The following is a 23523-nucleotide window of genomic DNA, read 5'->3' as shown; positions in this document are numbered from 1 at the left end:
ACACCGCTTCCATGTAAACACTGACATTGTTCGCAAGTTAATAATGTAGTCAGAATAAACGGATTACCGGGTTCGTCTTTGAAACTGTTGACACTAGTGTTTAATTCAGGTGATTTAATAATGCTCGACATTTAATCTATGTATCATTACTATGATACATACATATTGCAGGACAAAAAAAAAATGCACAATACACTGTCAAAACGCACGAAGCGCAATCTACATCTATTCATCTGACGAAGCACAATGGCACATGTGAAAAGGCTTAGATTATCTTCAAGTTACAATCTTGACTTAGCGTGCAGAGTCTGACATCAGTACAACACGTATTAGCCCTTTAAAAAAAAAAATAGCAGTTTTTTAAAATGTGCATCGTCGGGACAAACACAATACGTAGAGAATTTAGCAGATGTGCGTGTGTCATGACATTTTGGGTGTAAGAGCATTAGTTTGAGGGCGTTTTTTAACCAACATACAATGTAAATGATCCGATTTGAATTTCCCGACAGCCTGCAGATATCCAAAGTGTGCAACTTTGATACAGATACCGCCGAGTACCATTATGACTATTAATTTGAGGGGAAAACACTTGTATTTCTTCGTATTTTAGAACCTATATACACGGTGTAAGAAGTTCTTCAGTTTCCAGAGTTTTAGAAGCAATTAACATAAACTATAGCAGACCTACTGATTAAAGAGCAACACTATAAGATGTACAGGCCTCTTCATATCATATTTTTTTTTTACTTTTGATATCACCTAATATGTCGAATTCAAGTCGGTAAAGCCAATAATATTGGTACAAACATGATTTACAGCCGTTGTCGTACACCATTTTGATAAAAAGAGTTCATGTGAGCTTGGAGGTGACCACGGGGTTTTGTCCGTACCAGTACAGCTTCTCCTCGATCCTTTTCTTTTTCCACTGGCAGAGTAAGAGCATGCGAAAGGTCTTTTGAAAAGTCTTGTTACAAAGGGCGTAGCACATGGGATTGACGGTGCTGTTGACGTAGCACAGCCAGTAGCCCAGGTGCCAGAGGGAGAGGGGGATGCAGTCCGAACAGAAGGTGGAGATCAGCACCATGATGTTATACGGCGTCCATGTCAGGATGAAGGCCAGCAAGATGGCGCTGAGAGTCTGAGCCGCCTTCTTTTCCTTGATCAGCACCATCCTCTTCCTCTTGGTGATCTGGTTCTTCAGCGTAGCGTCGATGGGCTTAGACGTCGAGGACGTGGACGGGACGCTCATGGACTCGGCCGAGGAGAAGGTTGACGACGCCATTTTGGCGTCTCCATTTTTGCTTTGGTGCTCCCCGTGAGCCTCTTTGGCCACAGGTTTAAACTTATAGGACACACACTTGCTGCTCTTCTGAGAGTTGCTTTTAGGTGGCGTCTGGAAGAAACTGTCCTCGTCGTAGCTGCTGAGCTGCTCGCTCTCGCTGCCCACTCCGCTCTTGCTGGCCTCACAGGCCTGGTTCCTGAAGGAGGCCTGGAAGCCTCCCGGAGACACGGGCCTGTCCTCGTCCTCCGAGGAGGCGTAGCTGTTGAAGGTGGTCAGCTGCCCGGCTTTGGACCACTCGTCATTGGTGGCGGCAGCTGATTTGGCAGCGTTGCTCCTGCTGGAGGATGACCAGGAGGCCTGGTTCCTGTTATGGGAAGTCGACCTCAGTTTACAGCTAAAACAAGATCTGATGATGGTCTTCTGAGGCTGTGTCACCCCAGATTCTGTAGAATAGTTAATCCCCTGAAGCTCCGCCAGATCTTTTGTCCTCTTTTCTGTCTCCTTGTAGATCCGACAGTAGAGGATGGTCATGACCGACACGGGGATGTAAAAAGCTGCGATCGCCGTCCCGAAGGTTATTACGGGCTCAGAGAAAAACTGGATCTGGCACTGCCTCTCGGAGACGGTCCTTTTTCCAACAAAGTACTGCCAGCAGAGAATAGGTGGGGCCCACAGAACGAGGGACACCAGCCAGGCTAAACCTATCATGATCCCAGCTCGTTTGGGAGTCCGTTTCGCCCTGTAGGTCAGAGGCCTGGTGATGGAAAAATATCGGTCAAAGCTGATCACCAGCAGGTTCATGACGGAGGCGTTACTCGCAACGTAGTCCACGGCCAACCACAGGTCACAGGCCAGGTTCCCTAAGGCCCAGTAGCCCATCAATATATAAGAGGTGTACAGATTCATGGAGAAAACGCCTATGATGAGGTCAGCAGCTGCAAGGCTCAGCAGGTAGTAATTGTTCACCGTCTTCAGTTGGCTGTTGACCTTAAAGGAGAGCATTACGAGAACATTTCCCACAATGGTGATAAGGCTGACAATAGCTGACACAGTCGCGATGGTGATCACCTCCCAGAGACTGTGAGTGACCAGCTGGATATCCATCGTGCTGGTGTTTACTGTGGAGTTCGCCATGTTTCCTCCTTCCCTGGTCTTTGTGTGCTTATTGGCGTCTAACCATCACAGGTGTGTTTGGATTTTTCCTTTCCAGGAAGATCTCCTGGAAAGGAAAAGAAAGGAGATGTAAATCTTTATCGCTGCCACAAGATGGCATCAATTCAGCAGTTTTGAGCACTAAATCATCGCACTTGGTTTCACTTCAATAATAAAGATAATGATATTCATGTTTATTTACATTTCCTCTTTATAGAATTTATTACTTATAACTAAATTTAAAACATATGCATTATATAGTAGCTGAAAAGTACTATACTCAAATACAAAACTTGGCAGTTTTGTATTTGTTATCTCCATCTATTGACATGTAACTGCATACCCATATGGAGCACTTTAGGCAATCCCTGCAAACATCTGTGGACCATTTCAAAAATCCGGGTCATAACACGATTTAATGTATTACTCTACATCTGGGCTGTTTAATGAACAGTCCACAAACTATTGATAGTCTGCTAAGATGGTAACACGGTATCTGTGATAATATGCAGGGAAAAGTGATGCAAATAATTATAGTTTGTGACCTAAATTAAAAAGGTTGGGTGCGGGGGGGTATGTAAAGTATGTTTGTACAGCGACACGACTTTAGCACATCGTTCGCTGTTCTTTTGATCACTCGAACATCCTCATGAATGTAAACAGATAGTTTCCCTCAAATTGTACATAAAGAAATACTGTAGGAAGAAAACCAACCAGCCTTCTTTTAGTGAAAATCAACTCTCAGGGAGCCACTGCTGCACATTCAGCCATAAAATTGTTGAAAGTGTAAAAAAAAAAAAAAAAAAAAAATGATAAGAGGCAGTCCTGGGAATGAAGTTGCTGAAACATCCAAATGTTTTCCTATATTTGAAACTCAGCAGCTAATTTGTCAGCCATGTTTTGCCGTTTCTGCAGGGTTTTATTTTTTTTATTTTTTTAAGTTGGCATTAAAAAAAAAATCAGACAAGCAGAAAACATTTTCTGTGAGGCCAGTTTCAGCCTTGAGTTTGGTTTTCCCCGCTAACACGTAAACAAACCAGTCCAGGAATACTGAGCAGAGGATCCATCATGGAGCATTGCGGATTTCACATCCATGCAGTGGTGGAAGTAGCAGACATGATTCTCCACCCTCAGCCTCTGAACCAGTAGAGGGCCCTCTTTACATACGATAGCCTGCAGTAACACTCTCACTCACAAGCTCACTCTCAGGTCAGTTCGGTGGTCTGAAGGCACTTTTCGTTCACCAGTTCTGGTCACTACAATCAATAGTGAGCGAGCGACCATCCGTGCCAGCCTGGACTCGTTAAAACAGGCCCACAGGAGACGGTCACTGCTCCAAGCCTCGCTTTTCATGACCTACAAACACATGACGGTAGCATGTGCTCTTGATTTTGCCTTGAAGGTTTTTATTAAATGTGTTGAAGCAGCATTAAATCGCCTGGATTAGAAGATATTTCCATAAGCAAATGATGCCGGTTTGTACAAAGGCTGGTCAATGTATCAACGTTAGGTCGATAATTGTGATATGAAACAAGATATTGTCATAGATTTTGAATATTGTAATATTGTGATATGACTTAAATGCTGTCTTTTTCTGGTTTTTAAAGCTGCGTGACTGTAAAGCACCAAAGTCAGCCTCTGCAATATTGATATTGAGGTATTTGTTAAAAAAATAAAAAAAATAAATGGATATTGTTTTTGTCCATTTCACAAAGCTCTAATTTGTACCCATTCAATCAGTCGAGCCTGTAAGGCAGAAGCCTCTAGTTGTGCTGCACTGATCCACGCTGTCACACTATGAGTAAGCTCTCACTCCCATCCTCCATCTTTCCAGGACGGACACTCCTCTCCCTCAGGAAATATTTCAGCCAACTTGGCACCGTGACGTTGGAATTTTCAGCTACGCCACTTGCTCTGCTTACTATTAGCGAATTGTTGTATAACGGCCCAGCATCTGAGTCCCGTGTGTGACCTTAAAAACTCTCAAATTCAGCGTTCACATTTACTGATAACGTTAACCGTTGATAACGACCAGTACAGCAGTGGCATAAATCCCCTCCGGGAGACTTAGATCACCTCCACAGAGAAAATCCTCCATGCGGGTAATACCTGAACCTGCAGGCTGTTGGCCAGAGCACCGACACACATGTAGGCAGAGATATCAGAGACCAGAAGTGGAGGAAAGCTCTGATCACAACACTGCAGTAGAACAAATGTGGAGGAAAGCAGGACCGCACAGCTTCAGAAAATGTAGTTTAAGTCCAGGAAGTTGGCTAAATCTTCTCCGAGGTGCTGAACAGAGAGCTCTAGGTTACTTGGCATAACTCTGCCTCTCTTACATGCTGATGACGTGTCTCAGTCGTCATGTTTACGACTTTAAGACCCATTTTTTTCTTCCCAAACTGCCTAATCCTGCGGGACTCAGATTGTCCCTCATCTTGGTATATTAAAATAGCATTTCATATCGCATCACTTAAATAAAGAAGAGCCTTGAGTCCGCAGAGTCTCTTTTCTTCTGCCATTTCCAAATTTGTAAAGTTTTCTTTTTTTTTTTACTGTAATTGCATCGAGAGCTTCTTCATCCACTGGAGAGAACAGAGAATGATCATGTAAAGTCAACATACTTTTGTTAAAACAGGGATGGTGTGAATTTTCCATATCTGTCACCATTGTAAAGAGATTTTAATGACACGATGGCAGTCGGTCCACACTGGACGGAAACATCTCACCGAGACCGATTCCTTCATACTGAGATTCCTTGATGGACACTTTCCTGCAGCGCCACGATAAGGAGGACATTTATCTTAAAGTCTTAAACTTCAACAACTATTGCGATTATTATTTATCATATTATAAAAAAAAACAAGGCAGTGGACAGGGTAAACATCGTAAGTAAATATCAAGATGTGGATTTGTGAACAGGGAGCACGCTGACTTAAACCTAAAGCAGATTTATTTGGTTACTTGAGGTCAGAAGAAATGAATCATTTTTTTGAGACGTGTCGTTGATATCAAATTCAAAATGAGCAGATATTTTTCATGAAACAATAAAATGTCCCAGTTTCAACATTCGATGTTTTCTTTTACATTTCCATTTGATTTACATCCCAACTTTTTGGGAAACAGGATTGTAGCATTCAGATACAATCACCTTGCGTTGAAACTGTGAACTTGTTATCAAGCTGCAATTATTGAGTAACACTGGCTTTAATCTGGAGTCATGTTTGTGTTATAATATTCACTCTTTTAGCTGTTTTGATCTCCAACAACAACAAAAAAAGAGCAAAGGAAATATCTAGCTCTTCTCTGCTAATAGTCTTCACCTAGTTGTCTCCCGTCACCTGGTTAATGTACACTGGGTTATTAGAGCTTTACTTTAGAAAATACATAACAATATTTAAAAATAAGAACGTTTATGGATTTGACAATTAGTGAACAGTGAACTACAACTCACTAAAGCTGAGCACAGCATCAAGAGAACCATTTCACATTGTTTTTAGATGGTTTGATAGATTTTTTTTTTTAAAGCAAATGTGTTATTGCTTTAAGTTGCTGTTTTGTGAATTTTCTTCTTAGCAGTAGTGAAATAAAACATTTTAGGAATGAGTCTTTATTCTTCAGTGTGTTTACCGTTAATCAGCAATCATTAAATTAAGATGATGAACTTTCACTTCGCTGACGTTAGCATTTAGCTCAAAGCGCTACCCTGCTAAGTTCTCATCGTGGACTCGGCTTCTATTTAGGCCAAGTTTTCTACGACAAATTTAAGAATATAAACCATGTTGTTTTTTCTGTTCAGAATTTTAAAAAAGTGGATGCGAGTGAACCAGCAGTGAATATGTTCAATGCTGTAAAAAGAATTAATTGATAATGACAGGTACAGCGTTTGAGAGATGAGGATATTCCTGACTCACTGATGACTGTTGTGTTCTATGCTTTTATACACACACACACACACACACACACACACACACACACACACACACACACACACACACACACACACACACACACACACACACGCACGAGTACCTCTTGACCTCAAGAGGTAGAACAAGTCAAGCCTGCTAATAGCTTCTAAATCGAAGCAGGAAGCGTTTTAATGGTACACTCTGAGCTCAGGAGGGTAAACATGGAGTCCGCATCCCTATAAATAGTGAATACAGTCTGTTGTGGCCTGTTTTTGGACTTTTGTAAATGTGGTTTGGTATTAAATGTGACGCATGATGGGGAAGAGCTTCGTGACACCGTCTGGGGAAAAAAAGGGTGGGGGTTTGAAGAGCAAAGATACTGCTGCAGGATTTCAAGCACGATGTGTGCGTGTTTGTTTTTTCCCGTATATGAAATGTATAATTTTCATTGCAGTCGCTGCAATGAATCAGTGTCAAACAGTGCAAAGGATACCTTGCTGTTGCTCTTGCCAAAAGTCTCCCCTTATTACCTATGCATTTCAGAGGATCCGACCCTGATGGGGAAATATCGCGTTCGCTCAGTATGCATAAGTAATGGTCACTGATCCAGTGATTAACAGTGCTCGAGTTTCTGTGTGAGAACAGGTAGCACAAATCTGCCCTGAGCCTCCATGCCGAGTGCAGAGGCGGCCATGATGAAGGCTGGCTTCCCGCAGGTCCTCTGGCAGCCGGCCACCAGCGCTCCTTTGCTGTATACGCTGGCCACTGCCAGGCCAGCTTCCAGTCACATGTAACCTTTCTTTACACGCTTTTACTTGCAACACATCTGCTTTACCCAGCAAAAAAAACACAAGAAAGCCAATAGCGTGTGTGTGTGTGTGTGTGTGTGTGTGTGTGTGTGTGTGTGTGCGTTTGTGGCATTTGTGAACGAAAGGGAGAGAAGATGAGAGCGACCATCAGAAGAGGAGAAAGGAGAAAGCAACAGAGACGCGAGTCAAAGCGAAGGAGGCAAAGGACACCATATGTGTCTCCGTCTGAGGATGTATGATGTGCAAATCAACCGTGAGCTCCTTTGGCACAACGGTCGGTGCGTCCTGCAGTCGGCCCGCTGACCCGAGGTTAAAAACCTTTCTGGACAAGGACCTTAGATATCGCTTGACTCATTCTGTTTGTCGGGCATTGAAGTACAAAGAAAGAAGATTATAAATGCTCGCTTGAAGAGCCGCTCCTAAACATGCAATCTGAAATATTCATCAATGTTTTAAGTGTTGGAGGTTAAAAATGCAAAACGCTGGCTGATCAAAGAGACCTACGTTAGGATGATGACGATGAAAATAAAAGAGTAAGAGCGAATATTTAGTAATGTGTAACTCTACATTTTGTTGACTTGGTGCCAAACATTTACTCCACTCTAAATTTAAAACAAGTCAATCACATCTCTGCGACGATAAATGTGACCATTAGCTGAATATTACGATCTACTTAAGGACACCACGGTGGTTTCGGCAGCTGCTGAAGGGAATAAAATGATAACAGTGAACACCCGGAGGAGTCGTGTTTTATGAGTGACTACAACATTTCATTAATGCCCCATCTTCAGGATAATCATCTGGCCGAGTCTGTCTGCCTTCATTTGCACCTCCGGTTTGTCTGATGTTCGTTCCCAACTTGGCTAATTTCCTCTGAGCTGATAAACAAAAGGCTTTGGAAGCTTCGAGGGAACATTCATAAGATTACACACAAACACATGGATGATGGGCTGAGTTTTTATTTTTTATTTTATTTTTTTAATTTGAATGGTAAATTCCAGCTTGGCAACTCCCAGATCAACAGATAATACTACTAATATTGTCTTGTGAGAAACTACAACACATTCTGGTCATGCTTTTTAACAAATCCACCGAGCTGCTGTTTTTGTGGCAGCTTTAACTTCAAGGATTTTTTTCCAAAAGCACCAGCACCTTTCTACATTTGTTCCAACACCTCACAAGATCTGTGGGGACTAGACGGACTCGTTAAAATCACGCTTCGCTGCGTAATCATTCACTGTTTTGTCATTTCCAGTTAATCAGAGAGAAGAGGGGAAAAGGGAGGTGAGAGCCACGGCTTTAGCTTTTTGAGATATCGATTTGTTTTTTTATGGGAGAGAAGATTTTTTTAAAAATGCATCTAAAGAAAAATGAATTTAACATTTCACAACCACGCAGAAGAAATTAAAATACCATTTCTTTTAAAAAATATTTTGCATACTATTATCAGATCTATTAAGGGAAAGTTAAAAAAAAAAAAAAAAAAAGGACATTGAAGAGGAGACAGTGTGACAGAAATATGATACTGACTACTGGTAGATTGAGAGTTCACATAAATATGAGAGATTAAAGAAAGAGAGTGAAGGGGAAAATAAACAACTACGTGAAGAGGTTGTTTACTGACTTACAACCTATGAAAATACATATTTCTGCACGGTAATCAATAATAAATAACTGGTAGCTACAATTTAGGAATAATATGTGGCTAAATAGATATATATGCAGTCTGGTGTGGCACTTTTCTATACAGTAATTCTTCCAGAAGAACAGATGCGCTCACATCTTCTGCAGAGCACATCCTCTGTTGCATTCATTAATGTAAAAGGCTACATTAAAAATACATGCTGAGACCTCTCAGACATGCACTTGGGCACACATGACGCTATTTCCTCTTAAATCCAGGTCATGCCTTTGTGCATTAATCAAAAAGTGCACATTCAATCAGTCATGAGTCTCTGAAGACTCTGAAACAAGCTGCTGACATAAAGGGGGGGGGGGAACAACCAAGATGAATATACTCACAGTTGACTTTCATCAAATCTCACGGTCTTCTGTTTAAGGGAAGACTGCATCTCCTGGTGAGAGCAAAGTTCATCGTTAATCCCTTTGTTTTGCCTGTGAAGCCTTCAGGTCAAGTGTGGCACTGAGGAACAGGATCACAACACAGTCGGAGGGAGGATGGTGGTGGATGAGAAATCCTGCTGACTTGACCCTCGCATGCCAGAGAGGTTCAAGTGTGAGCACAGAGGCAGAGGAGAACGAGGACGAAGAGCAGGAGGAGGGTGGACTCCAGAAGGCTTCGGTCATCACTGCTCAGGAGGCGCACGGTGCAGCATCACGCTCCCTGCATCCAATACAGCCTCAGCGTGTCCACAAGAGAAAAGTATCCTCAAGTTGCAGGGCATCCGTCCTCAGTCATTCATGAATTAATGAAGAATCTTCTCGGGAGCTAAAGAAAGAGGACAGTAGAGAACTTTTTCCTCCCCGTGTGAGCTGAGCGAGAAGAACTGTGCCGCCTCTCAGTCAAGTTGAAACCGAATGTCACGGAGAGGCAGCCTGAGCCAAGTTAATCTGCCTGCCACGCTGCTGCTGCTGCTGCTGCTGCTGCTGAGACACAGATGTAGCTGACGCTAGCAAGCTGGGAGGAGAAATTCCCATAGGGCTGAATGGTTCATCATGTTTCGGGACAGTGAGCATGCAGCTTAGACCACAGAGTGTGAGAGGCAGGGAGGGAGGGAGGGGAGGGAGGAGGTGGCTACAAGAAGGGTCGGTTTTGGACGGTGGGGGGGAGGAGTGAAAGTGTGTGAGGGAGTGTGTGAGGGAGTGTGTGAGGAGTGTGTGAGGGAGTGTGTGAGGAGTGTGTGAGGGAGTGTGTGAGGGAGTGTGTGAGGGAGTGTGTGAGGAGTGTGTGAGGGAGTGTGTGAGGAGTGTGTGAGGGAGTGTGTGAGGGAGTGTGTGAGGAGTGTGTGAGGGAGTGTGTGAGGGAGTGTGTGAGGGAGTGTGTGAGTGAGTGTGTGAGGGAGTGTGTGAGGAGTGTGTGAGGAAGTGTGTGAGGAGTGTGTGAGGGAGTGTGTGAGGGAGTGTGTGAGGAGTGTGTGAGGAGTGTGTGAGGGAGTGTGTGAGGGAGTGTGTGAGGAGTGTGTGAGGAGTGTGTGAGGGAGTGTGTGAGGGAGTGTGTGAGGGAGTGTGTGAGGAGTGTGTGAGGGAGTGTGTGAGGAGTGTGTGAGGGAGTGTGTGAGGAGTGTGTGAGGAGTGTGTGAGGGAGTGTGTGAGGGAGTGTGTGAGGGAGTGTGTGAGTGAGTGTGTGAGGGAGTGTGTGAGGAGTGTGTGAGGGAGTGTGTGAGGGAGTGTGTGAGGAGTGTGTGAGGAAGTGTGTGAGGAGTGTGTGAGTGAGTGTGTGAGGGAGTGTGTGAGGAGTGTGTGAGGAGTGTGTGAGGGAGTGTGTGAGGGAGTGTGTGAGGGAGTGTGTGAGGAGTGTGTGAGGGAGTGTGTGAGGGAGTGTGTGAGGAGTGTGTGAGGGAGTGTGTGAGGGAGTGTGTGAGGGAGTGTGTGAGGAGTGTGTGAGGGAGTGTGTGAGGGAGTGTGTGAGGAGTGTGTGAGGGAGTGTGTGAGGGAGTGTGTGAGGGAGTGGCGGTGAGGAGGGTTGTTTAGTCACAGGAGGCGAATCAAATCCTGTTTTTGTGTGGTCGTATGTGTCTCACACACCCATTAATTACCTCCGGCGGCATGTCTTTTGTCTGTGTAGAGGGGACGGTTACCGTGGTTATCACCACCGCCGGCTGTCTCTGTGTTTGAACGCCGGTGAGGCTGAAGCAGCGAAGGCTATCACCAAACTCATCTGCAGAACATGAAACACCGCGGCTGCTTTTGTGCTCACAGGGGAAAGAAGCGACATGGCCGGGCCAGATAAGCAGACTACTGAAGTGACAGATGTTTTTTTATTTTTCACTGGGACCCTTGTGTGTGTGTGTGTGTGTGTGTGTGTGTGTGTGTGTGTGTGTGTGTGTGTGTGTGTGTGCGTGCGTGTGATTTGTCTGGCATTAGGCGGCTGTCCTTAATCCAGATGATGGTTGCTGATCTGCCCCATAAACTCCCATCAAATCACCAGAGAAATACACTAATAAAATACCTGTACAGTACACTGTAGGTGTTTTCCCTCATTTACAGTCATTTGTGGCACCGGCTCATATTCAGAAGGTCAGAGGAGAAATTTGGCTGCTGATGTCGTAGTCAGTAATCAAATTAATTTTGCTAAGAGATTTGCAGTAATGCTGTTATTTTGCCGACGACAGCATATAAAGTGTAAAAAAGTGGTTCCCAGCCAGAGTGCCTCCCCCCCCCCTCCCCACACACACACCTTACAGATCAGCTGCTGCACTCTGCAGGGTTACAAGTCAAAAAGTTTGGGAACAACTGGGTCAGTAAAAGTAGTTTGATAGGACTTTTGTAAAATAAATAATAACGCAGAGATCAAATATGGAGCCAATAAATAAAACCGACGTTAAAATACGTTGTAAAAGTAAATAACGAAGCCATAAACTGATGATATGATCCAACGTGATGAGGCGACCTCACAGAATAAAGAGCTGAACTTTATCCTGCGGAGCAGCAGAGGCTGGTTAGCACATAACGGTCATATTGATATTTGGTATAAATGCATCTCGGAGCTGCATGTCGGTGGTATGATTGATGCTTCTCATGAAAATCCCAACACGTCTGTTCCAGACAGCACCGTGTACCCCCCCCCCCCCCCCCCCCCCCCCCGCCCCGCCCTCCCTCCCCCGACCTTCCTCCAGGCCTGACAGTCTAATCTAATGCCATTTCCAGGCAGCTGGCCAAAGGACAGACACCTGGCTCATCATTACCGCCGAATCGCTGACCTGCACAAAGTTTACAGTGTAGCTATTGTATTTATGAACATGCACACACACACAGAAAGGTGCAGGTGTCCACACACACACACACACACACACACACGCGTGTGCTACCGCCCTACAAGATTCATATTGATCATTTTCTGTGCAACACACCTGATTGATTAAATCACACAAGTCTAATCAAAATAATGACATGCTTAATCCTATATGCAATTTAAATTAGATCAATAACTCAAATGCAGTATGCGACCTTTAATACTAAAATCTAAATATAACGGTTTTCCAGTGAACATCACTGAGCCAGATGGTTTTTTTTTATTTTATTTTGATCCGTCTCAACCCATCCAGCAAAATCATATATTTAAAAGGGTCCTAATGATAGCAGATGTCCAGAAAGCAATGAAGCCCACTATCATTCAGCCCTCCTCCTCTTCCTCCTCTTCCTCCTCCTCAGGTCACTGTCTGATCCGTGTGTGCCTGGGAGAGAAGGGGCGGGGGGGGCATCAAAACAATCAGAGATGGATTGCATCTGTCCACGGGGGCTTGCTTATCTCCTGACCCAATTGTGCACCCATACGCTGGCAAAAAAAAAAAAAAAAAAAAAAAAAGATCATGCATGGTGCAATTCTAATATCTTTCCATCTTTATTTTTTTCCATGCTCGAAGTGGAAGTCTTTGTGTTTGGAGTCGAGGGCTGTTCCTGAACTGAACCAGCGGTAAATGAGCCTCATTTAGTGGAATACTGCTCCTGTCGCTGTTGTTGCGTTGTCATTAGCCAAATCAAAGATTAGCCTTCGTCACTATAAAAGGAAAAAAACATCCAGCAGAACGACCTGGAACGATCAGAAGCTCACTTTAATCTCGCTGATCCCTCGGCATGCGTCTCTCCACAGCGGCTGAAATAATCGACTCCTCTGATGTCCTTCTCTCTGCCGGGCTTTGATGTGCAACAAATGTTTATCTATCCGTCTTCTTCGGTCTCCCTCCAGCCCCCAAAGCAACAACTCCTTTCTGACTTAACCATTTGTCAACACCTCGTACTGTTTCAGTGGATTCACGATAAGACTCCCGGGGGTTATCCTTTTTCTGGTTTGAGACCTTTTGATGACGGTTGGATTTTTAAGACTAGAAGTTGATTAAAGCTATGAATGCATTATGCTTATCCACTTTAGAAGTGTCCATATCTGATAAACGGCTCATGAGCTCTGCCTCCGTACAACGCAGCTTTAATGCTGCCTCGACAGATTAGATGGAAGGCAACTGTGATTGAGCTGTTCTGGTGGAACTGTGGTTTCTACTCCTTTAAGGACATCCAACACCGACTCTCCAGACACGCCTGCGTCAACAACAATGACCTTGACCCGAGCCAACCTGTCCAAGTGTGAGTGTTGGTGTCGCTTTGTGTGCGTGCCTGTTGTGAAAGGAAAGGTTTATTGGAAATGGTGTGGAGGTTGTCGGTTTTATGTTTATGTGACATAAACATTACAGTGTCGTTGTAGGTTTATAGGCAAAAATAAATCTGTCAGGAATAAAGTCATGATGGGGTATAAAACCTGAATAGAGTCTCCAGAGAGGCAAGTCAACATTTCAGAAAATCAACTTATTTGTTGTGTTGCCATGAATTAAAATGGAGGATCAATAACACTTTTATATCTGTCTGTCAATACCAAACTAAAGCAAGAAGCTAGATAGCTTAGCTTAGCGTAAAGACTAGAACTAGGAGGAAACAGCTGTCTAAAGGTTACGCATTAGCACCCCTAAAGTTCAGTTATTACCTATTTATATCAAGATGACTTAATTCATACAAAAACTGAAGTGCAAAAATGACACTTTGTTTTTTTGGAGCAACTCTGACCTCACTGTACAACTCCCTGGACTCTTTCTTTTCTTCGTGAGGCACTTCATTCATTTGCAAAGCTTTGCAGGTACTGAGTAACGTGCAAAGTAGGCAACTTCTTTTCAGCGTTTACACGTCTTGACATTTAAAAATCGTTTTCACTAAATTGAATGAATTTATTTCTCCGTGTTTAGACACACGAGACCAATGCACACACTCACAGTGGGATATTTATGTAAATATGCTGGATTTTTACTTTCTTTCTTTTCTTTTTTTTTACCCTATTTCCCACCTCTGGCTCACTGACTCGCCATTGTCCTTGTTTGTGCAGGTGTGTGATGTGTGTATGCGCTCATGGGTATCTTGACACAGACACTGCTGGGGACACCGTGTACAAGATGTCCACACTCCCTCCCTATCTGCTCGTCCGCTCACCGCCCCCATCTGAGTTATTGGTCGCCAAAAAAGGGTATCAAGGCTTCAAATATGCAAGGCCGGTGCAGCGCAGGATTGTCGTAGCCGCAGCAGCAGCAGCAGCAGCAGCCGTCAAATTTCCACCGAGAGAAAAACTATTAAACACCTTTTCTACACGGCTAAACCTGCCTGACCCAGAGAGAAAATAAAAGGGCAGAAAAGAGAAGTGATGAAGGGTGTTCAATACGTGATCCTCTCTCTCCCCGGCGCCGCCTGTCTGCCTGGCCGGTGCCCTTCTCTCATGTCGGGTTGGCCTTGCTGGGCTGTCTGTGTCTTTTTAATTACTGCAATTCAGGACCACCCGCTGAACGCCTCCATCTGCCTCTCTGAGGAAAGACGAGAGAAATTCTCAAAAAGAGAGGGCGCATCATCCAACAGCGATGAACTGCATCCACCATGTTGATAATCGGCCCAGAAAGGAGCACTTATATGGTCAATCTTCATTTTCAAGCTTATACTCAGGATCTGATGAGTCTTTAGAGAAAGTTTTACGCTCACATTTCATCCCAGTAACGCCGAAACTACAAATCCTGTCAACCTGGGCGAGCTGAGTTCTGCGTTCATCCCCGGTACGTTGATCTAATGTGCTGAATTCACATGCAGTATCCGGAGGTTCAGTATGTTTCAGTGAATCTCGCTATGGTGGTTGAATCTGTAATGTCTGAAAGCGTAAAAATAATAGAAATCTATGCGCCACTAGCCACAGTTTCTGTTAATGTTGTTTATGAGAGATAATTTTTTTTACTGCGAGGGGAAGTTTTGTCATCACGAGCTCAGTGGTGAAGAAAAGGGATGTTATTCATACCAGGATTCAAAATGTGAATAATCACAATAATCTGTGTCGGCATCTTTCCATCCTGTTCCCCATCGGCTCCTTATTTCAACACCACAACCACAGCTGTGGTGTTTATTATTGTTATTGTTGGAATGCAATATCTTCCGATTGATCTCTGCAGTATGACAATACCACAACCCTCCATATCATAACTCACAAGTATCTTATAACTTCTCATACTCTACATCACATGTCCAGACCAACACAACAATAAACAGCATGCAGACTAATGTCAGGTTTCTAGCTTTATTTCATTTCAGTTAAGATCTGTCTTTTTATATCTCATCTATCTCTGGGTCTCTTTCTGTTTCTTGTTTTGTGATTTGATCTTCACAATATTACAACTTCCCTTTGCTTTAATGGAGGAACTCTATCTACTTGAATCTGTTAAAGGAGTCGTTTGGCATTTTATTCCTTTTTGCTTCCTTGCCAGGACGGACATGAGAAAATCAATAACAATCTCTCATCTGCCATTCAACATGAAGCTGCAGCCTTCAGCCGAACAGTGAAGCTTAGCTCGGCATAAATACTGGTCGGATACAAAAAATAAATATACGCACTCTCAAATAGTTGGATATTGGTCCTGTTTCCAGTCTTGGTGCTGCATGTATGAAGAGGCATATTGATCTTTTTGTTTAACCTTCGGGGAGAAAACTACCTGGGAGATAATCGCGTCTTGTCCAAGGACACTTTGGCATGAAGCATGTTGTACGTTTCAGCAGGAGCCTCCACACCATGTGTGCCCTGTTGCTTTTCTGCCCTCATCACCATCACCATCACCTTCATCATGCTCTGAAAGAAATGAAGGGTGAGCGGCAGATGAAACGTGATCTGAACTTTGCTGTGATGATCTCCTTCTTTTGTTTTCTACTAATCATACCTCAAAACCAAGTTGCAATGTAACTGTTTAAAATGATATAAATTATTGCTTTAAAGATGAACACATCGTAGCTCTGAAGTAAGAAGTCACATTAAAGCACTTCGACTTCCACCACTTGTTACTAAATCAAAGTCCTTTGTTCAACTTTTCACACAACTGTCTCTCCTCTCCAACAGATAAAACCTGTTTATGTGGCCTAAAAGATACGATTAGATCTTGCTACCAAAAACAGCCTGACCCAGTTCAGATTGACCAGCAGGCCTAGCTCAGAATAAAGAGACTTGAAATCACTGATGCTTTCACACTGTCATTCACAGGAAAACTGTGATAGGATCTACTGATGCGCGAGGAGTGACGGAGACTTGAGGTGATGTTAGTGTGTGAGTGGAGAAGCTCCGGTAACCTGCGATTAATCTCGCGTTGACGCCGCCATCCTGTCATAAAAAAGTGAGGCTCAGAGGGCCGTCGCTCACCTGCTCACCGGCGCTGACATTTACAACGACGAGTCAGGTCAAATCCAGGCAGGAAGTGCGTGACAAACAGACCTCTCTCTGATGCCTGAAAAAGGAGTAAAGGTTAAAAGTCAGCGAAGAATATTTCAACTTCATGAGGAGACATGAGCTGTTGATACCAGAATACTAGATGCACTAACACTCACTGTTTTCAGTGCAGAAGTTTGTACTTTATGCACCTGGATGATGTACAAAAAAAATTAAATAAATAAACGGTCCAAAATTTAGTGCAAAATGCTGGAAACTTTCCACACGCATCGGTCGCCATGGCGGCAGAAAGGGAGGGAAAATTGATCTAAAAGAAATTCCAAACTGCGACAGTCGAGGAAGCCGAAGCTGCACAAAAGTGTTGGACACAAGCCATCAGCGTGTTTATTGTTTGCTTTAAACGGAAGGCACGAAAACACGTTGAATTCACAGTAAAATGAAGCTGGTAGAAATGTTGGCAGACTACACAGAAAAAGAAAAAAAAAAAAAAAAAAAAGACACGCTTGGTGATCTCCATCACACCCAACATCGTTTTCAGGTGTGCACTTCTGCTCCAGAGTTCATCCATCAGTGTTGTTGCTTATGGAAACATCCCATAAAGTAATCCATTAGAGCGCCAGACTTTAAGTGCACCAGATGAAACCATTTAAAATGGAAGTTCTCGGCAAACGCATTTCTGTAAAAAGTTTAATTTCACATTACTGCAGGGGATTTGTGCCAGCGTAGCTTTTTTGCTGAGAGCACAGCTTTCAGGAAGTTCCAGTTGTTTCAGACTGATGGCCAAATCATTTTAATGAGAGCATTTCATTGTAAAATATTTTCCGTTGGACAGTCTTCCTTAGTGTCTACCAGTGCTCGCTGTGTTGTCGCCATACATTGACTTTAAGCATAATTCAAATTGATGTTTGGTGCTAGATCCAAAGCTCTCCTTATAATTTTATTATAGCCGAGTTCATCTTTTCAACCTCTAAAGTCTTGTTTTCTACAATCAGAGGAAATTCTTTTCATTCTTCTGTCCATGACTTGCTAATTAAGAATTAAAGACTCAGTTTAATTCATGCAGTGTGGGAGAAGGACAGACATCCTTCCCAAGGTCTCCTTTTTATACAAATACAAAGAGGAGAACAACTTTAATTTGTAAATGTGTTGTTTTAACGTTCACTTGGTGGTAATGCATTACGGCCACCAACAGGGGGCGGCAATACACCTAAAAGAAGATTGACAAATGCCATTACGAGAGCTGGTATATAAAAGTGGATGTCGCTTCCGGGTCTGAAAAATTAAGTCAATGCGAAATGCTTAAAACTGCAATACCACTGAGAGCCACTAGAGGTCTTATTAGTTTTCTGGAGGTCCTTCAGAAAATAAACCGTCATTAATTAGATATTAGGCATCAAAAAGATGTATTTTTGGGGGCGTAGTGTCCACGTAGGGGGGCCAGGTCTCAACAAGCCAAATATGGGACATAGAGAACGTTTAGGTGAGACAATGTGAGACACGTTACCGACGGTGACAGGTGCTCAGAAATTTGGATTTATTTATTCAACGTCAAAAATAAACACACACAATGAGGTGCAGTGCAAACTCTGCTAGATAAAACTAACGTAGCAACGTAGATGCACCTGATGAGGTAGTCAGTGGGTTACTCCAACACGCTTGTGCCGATTACCTAAATCACTTTACTGCTGCTGCCGGACCTCCCATCACTGTAGTTTACAAAGAAGTAGAGCGGTACAGAAACAGTCTACATTAGTCTCAGCAAAGTCAGTGACATCCCTTCAAAGGTGGACTTCTGACCAGTTTTAGCACAAATACTTTAAATCATACGACCAAAATGAAAAACTTCACACACACAAAAAAAGGACTGTACATTAATCCGCCGTGACTCATCGCCACGAGCACAAGAGAATAAGTTTTGTGTTCTGCGTGGTGACTCACTCACTTTTTCCGCCTCGTCGTCGTCTTCTTCTTCTTCTTCTTCCTGTCACTTTTGTTCTGTATCTTTCTCCCTCTTCCGTATCTCTGTGCACATTCCTTGGAAAGCATTTCATGCCTGAGCAAAGTGCGTCTGCTTATCCTAATCCATACCTCATTGCCCTCCTCATGGCCCGAGGATCTCCGAGAGGCTTTGAATTGTTCTAGTGACGGACCCACAAAGGCTCACCTCGGCTCACCCACGTCTGGACGCTCCACACTACGCACCTCAAAAGTAGAAGGAAAAGTGACTCTAAATTTTCATCATCCTGGAAACCCCCGAATATCCTGCATCATGGTTTTCATACTCAATGTCCATGTCGACAGTCAACAAATGGAGAAACGTATACACACACACTCTGAAACCCATTAAACCATAAAACACAGACATGACTCCTCACCTCGCATTCGTGTCTGTACATATGATGTCTGACATTTTGCTGTCCAGCAGTGGCAGAGCGGCGCTGTCGGAGCGCATCTCATCTGCTTCCTGTCACAGTCGCACAGCATCAATCCCCCCCCCCCCTCCCTCCCTCCCCCCCCTCCCCGGTGACTCCATTCAGCTCAATGGCAAACTGCCTAAGGAGGAAGGACAGGAAGAGTAATTCTTCAACGGCTCACTCAAGAGTCTGAGAATCTTTTCTTTGAGTTTCAAACGATGTGGAATCCATGCAATGTACCGTAACGGGTAAAAGAAAGGCATCTTAAAGTCCCTCACACCAAAGCACCACATTCATTTCATGCTTTTACTTCATCCTTAGCAACCGTGTATTAAAAATGACTTCTTCCATCTTGTTATCCTGCCGTGATGTTGGAGAGGTCTCATATTTATAAAAAAAATAAATAAAAAAAAACAAGAGCTTTTTCAAGGTCGTTTTTGCAGAAGCTCTTCAAAAGATGTGTTTTTATACCTGCACTCCCATCCAAGAATATACAAAGAAAAATGTGATTAGTGATCAGCAAAATAGGCTATTCAAACATTACAGTCCCAATCGGAAGAGGTTTTATCGAGGAAAAACACGATACTTAACTGCATCAGGATTAGAGAAGTAGAAACCTTGAGCACAACAAAGAGCCTGAAAAAAAAAAAAAAAACACAAAGAAAATCCTCTTTGAAATTGTGTATTTGGTATCTCCTTCCAGCATTTCTAAAGAATCTCACGCTTTGTTGATAGCATAATAACAGCCTTACAGCAACAGGTTATTTTCGATAAACAATTAAACAGTGTTGTTTATCCACCCGATGCAGCAGGTAAGCCGCCACGGCTCAACGCTGGCTCTTTCAGTGGAGATAATGGCGTGATTGACCTTGCCTGTTTTTGCTGGTGGTGTGGAAGAAACGCTGAACCTCCTTCAATGAAATGATTTCCCTCCTTTCTAAGAAGAAAACTAGACAGTCTGCAGACATGCTCGGTGCTCTGAGAAGGCTTTTATACTCTAAATACTAACATTCAACTTTCCCCTTCCACTTCACACCAACCAAAAGTCAACCAGTTAGTAATAACAAGGAAAATACATGTTTCATTTGAAGAATACGATCCATTATTGTTTATTTATGAATGAAAATCCTATTTTTCTAACTACAAACACAATCTTGGGTCTCCATCTTGACGCTGTAATGATTGCACATCTCTTCTGTGCCATTCGAGTGAAGATGCTTCTTTTCGCAGCGACATCTATATTTGAAGCGTCGTCTGCTGTCATGGCAACAACTTTGTGTTTTATCAGAACGAGCTCTATCGACCCAAATTCTCTTCATTTACAAGTCTCGACAGATTCGGATTCAAACTGAAAATTAAGGGGTTTGGCGGAGGCACACAACCACGGGACAGTAATTATAGTTTTCTCTTTATTTATTTTTTAACAACATGAAAGAATGATTAATTATTTCCACCAGCGTAACACACAGCTGCCTATAGGTGCCAGACAACAGCAAATGACAGTGGGTGCAGTAGCGCACAGGTCTTTTGTGTGACTTTAATACTATGCTGTTAGTACTTTGGTTAAAAGCATGTGCGCAGAGGCACACTGAAGGCAGCGTGGAGGCTTTTGATGTCAGGTTCTTTTGTGTGTAAGCTTCATGGCTTTTAATGAGGCAACCTGTCTCATTATCGTGGCTCCGCGAGGCCCCTACACAGCCACATGGTGGGACAGCCTCTGCTCACTGTTCTCAAGCCACAAATTACAGCAGCTTAGCGCCTGACTGGGAATAGAGGCCAACCTAGTCGCCCTTTCTAATGGCACCCAAGGGACACAGAGTTGGACATGCACGTACAGTACGTTTTGTCAAAACTATCTTTAATAGGCAATTCCTTTGTCAGTCTCATTAGAGTGAAACTTTGGGATGTGAGGTATGAATTTGGGATATTGCTTTCATCTGCCGAGTACAAATATTCAGTAAGTTGTGCCACAAATTCGTCCCTGATTTTAACACAGCATCTGTTGTGACTTCTCACTCATTTTGTTTGGCAGTAATTTGCCAGCACATTTAGCTGGAAATAAGGGTTTCTTCAGTCATGCCGAGACTGGGGCCGAATTTTTTATTTCACCTGGGGACGGCTTAAAAACAGTACAGCTCACAGCAGGGATGGAAATATCATCAGCAGAGTCAAATTAATATGCTTCACAGTCTGTTAAATTCAGATTAACAATATTTCATTACCTATTCTGCAGCTTTTCCTTTGGTTAACTTGAATTGACCTTTTCAAATTTGGATGCACTTTAATATGTAAATATCAGTTTGTTCTCTAAAGTATATTATTTTTCCACTGACACCTTAATTAACTTTGCTGTCATGCAGGAAAAAAAATATTTCCAACAAAAGCTTCAATAAAAGAACTATGAACTTTTTAGCAAAGCTTCTCGTGTTTTTTTGTCCAATTTCTCAGTCCTTCGTTTTTAACAATTTAATTTTCATTGCTGTTTTTAATAGCACACCAGCAAAAGATTAAGTTAATGAGGTGAAAACTAATGAAATAAAAAATAAAAAAGTGTAAGGGAAAATAAGGTGAGTGTTTGTGTATATAAATGTGACTGTGCTTTTATCACTGTGTGGCGATGCTTCTGATATATTATATTCTCTCCTGCTCTGTTCACAGCAGACATCTGAACATTAACAACATACTGACGGTGACCTTCAGAATATACTGCTGATGTTGTACGATTTATCTATTCACCTACAAACTTACTACATTTTGTGTCAGAGCATTTTACCAAGTTATTAAACTGACTTGAAACTTAAAACCTGGAAGTCAGAGATCCATAATCCTGCTTAATTTTTGTGAAACAAAAAAAGAATATATATATTATAGTTTTTTTTAATTTCTAGTAAGTGTTTTGATTTTCTGACATACTTTCTACTTTACATTAACTCACTGAGGTTCCTTAAACCTTTAACAGATTTATTTGAATTGAATGCAGTGCAATGATCTGTAACACAACACCAACATATCATCAAGACAAATCAGATTTTATTTAATATATATATATTATCTCGCACTGCTTACTTTCTGCACGATAAGGTGTGGAACTGATAGTTTGAGCTATTAACCCCTTGTAGTGTTTTTAGTCCAGATCAGTTTTCAGTGCATGTATATTTTAAGGATACTGCGCTTTCAGCCTGTCTGTCTGTCTGCCATCGTCTGCCAAACTTTTTCACGCTCTTTAATTAGCCTACGTCGGCAGTGTTCATTACTTTACATAAACCAGTCGTTCCTTTGAAAGCAGTTTCTCACTGCGAGTAAAGTAAGCAACACGCCTCGTCATCATTTTCCCATCAGTGAACCTGGAATCAACCTCGTGGTGTGTTTTCCAAGACAGCTTCTGTGAAACAGCCCCCAGTCCATAATCTTACCCTCGTCCCATAACCACGGGGTTTTTGTGCCGACACCAAACCAGGGGCTCTAATTTAGGAAACACTCCCGTGGGTTGAAATAACAAATGACATATATGGTCGTACGTGTTGGAAGACTTGTTGTGAAGAGTATAACTCACCCTCTATTCTTTGCCCGCTGAGTCAGCAAGACAAAAGAAATGGGAGGAACAACAGAGGAAAGATCCCTCTTCCAGGATGAACAGACATGTAAACTTACAATAACAAGCAATCCCAAAAGTAAAAGTTACATCGTAAACATGACTAACCTGGCGGGACAGCAACTTCCAGGACCTGAGCAATGACCTCGTCTCCACTTTGAAGACCTGAAAAAAGAACAGACTGCGTTGACCCAACAGGCAAACAACAAAGCACACGATTCACATCGATGAGAGCAAGGACACAAACAAAGGGAGCAAAAGAGACAAGGTCAAACATGCACAGCAGGCGGTTCAGACCCACTATGTTTAACAGTCCTCTGAACCACTGTTCACATAAAATAATGATTACAGGAGTTTTAAACACACGAGTGAACAAGACACACGCCATGTCAAACCTTTCTCAAAACAAACTGTTGCTCTCCAAGTGGACCGCATTAGTTATAACCAATAACTGCCAGGAATCAATCTAAAATCTTATTTTATGTAGCTATGTTAGCACAATAACAACAACAAAATTAAATAATAATAACTGTACAAAATCTGCAGTTCAAGAGGAATTTTATTTATAACTTCCTGCATCTCTTCACAACCTACAGATGGCGTGAAGTTGTAAAAAGTCCAACCGGTCCAGAGACCCGTCCTGTTCTGGTCCTTGACCCTGATGCAGCTGCAGCATCTTCAACACCTCCAGACCTTTCTATACTTAGCACAGCCCACAGTCACTCTGCGTGTTCCTGATGACAACCGCACTACATTAAAATAGCGTTTGTTGCCCAAAGCAGTAGTCAAGGTGCCAAATGCTAATTGGGTGGGATGTCTGTCAGGAGTCCTCAGTGGGCTGATACCTGCGGGCCACTTACCCATGTTTATTTTGGGCGTACAGCCAGTGCCCTTCATGTGGTGCGCCCCCCCCCCCCCTCCCCTCCTCCTTCTCCACACAGACAATTAAGCATCTGTATA

General features: G+C 42.9%; 1 protein-coding gene across 3 annotated transcripts; it reads right to left on the bottom strand.

Annotated features, from left to right (window-relative positions):
* Positions 1-41: 41 nt before the first annotated feature.
* Positions 42-19015, bottom strand: chrm5a (cholinergic receptor, muscarinic 5a). 3 transcript variants are annotated; one of them, XM_069152032.1, is made up of 4 exons: positions 18933-19015; positions 18500-18759; positions 16531-16615; positions 42-2501 (listed from the first exon to the last, which is right to left on the bottom strand). In XM_069152032.1, the coding sequence occupies exon 4, from the start codon at positions 2414-2416 to the stop codon at positions 851-853; it is 1566 nt and encodes a 521-aa protein (XP_069008133.1). In that variant the 5' UTR covers positions 2417-2501; positions 16531-16615; positions 18500-18759; positions 18933-19015; the 3' UTR covers positions 42-850. The 3 variants fall into 3 exon arrangements, 2 of the variants coding, with proteins under 2 accessions (XP_069008133.1, XP_069008132.1); XR_011178372.1 differs by lacking the exons at positions 42-2501; positions 18933-19015 and adding an exon at positions 15794-15969 and having other exon boundaries at positions 18500-18840; XM_069152031.1 differs by lacking the exons at positions 16531-16615; positions 18500-18759; positions 18933-19015 and adding an exon at positions 9177-9799.
* Positions 19016-23523: the final 4508 nt, after the last annotated feature.

Source organism: Embiotoca jacksoni, unplaced genomic scaffold (assembly GCF_022577435.1).
Source record: "Embiotoca jacksoni isolate LCO1_2020_lvr unplaced genomic scaffold, fEmbJac1.0.p SCAF_18, whole genome shotgun sequence".
In the NCBI taxonomy this organism is placed as follows: domain Eukaryota; kingdom Metazoa; phylum Chordata; class Actinopteri; family Embiotocidae; genus Embiotoca; species Embiotoca jacksoni.
Note: the sequence above shows the minus strand (reverse complement) of the source record. Positions and strands in the feature narration are given on the sequence as shown.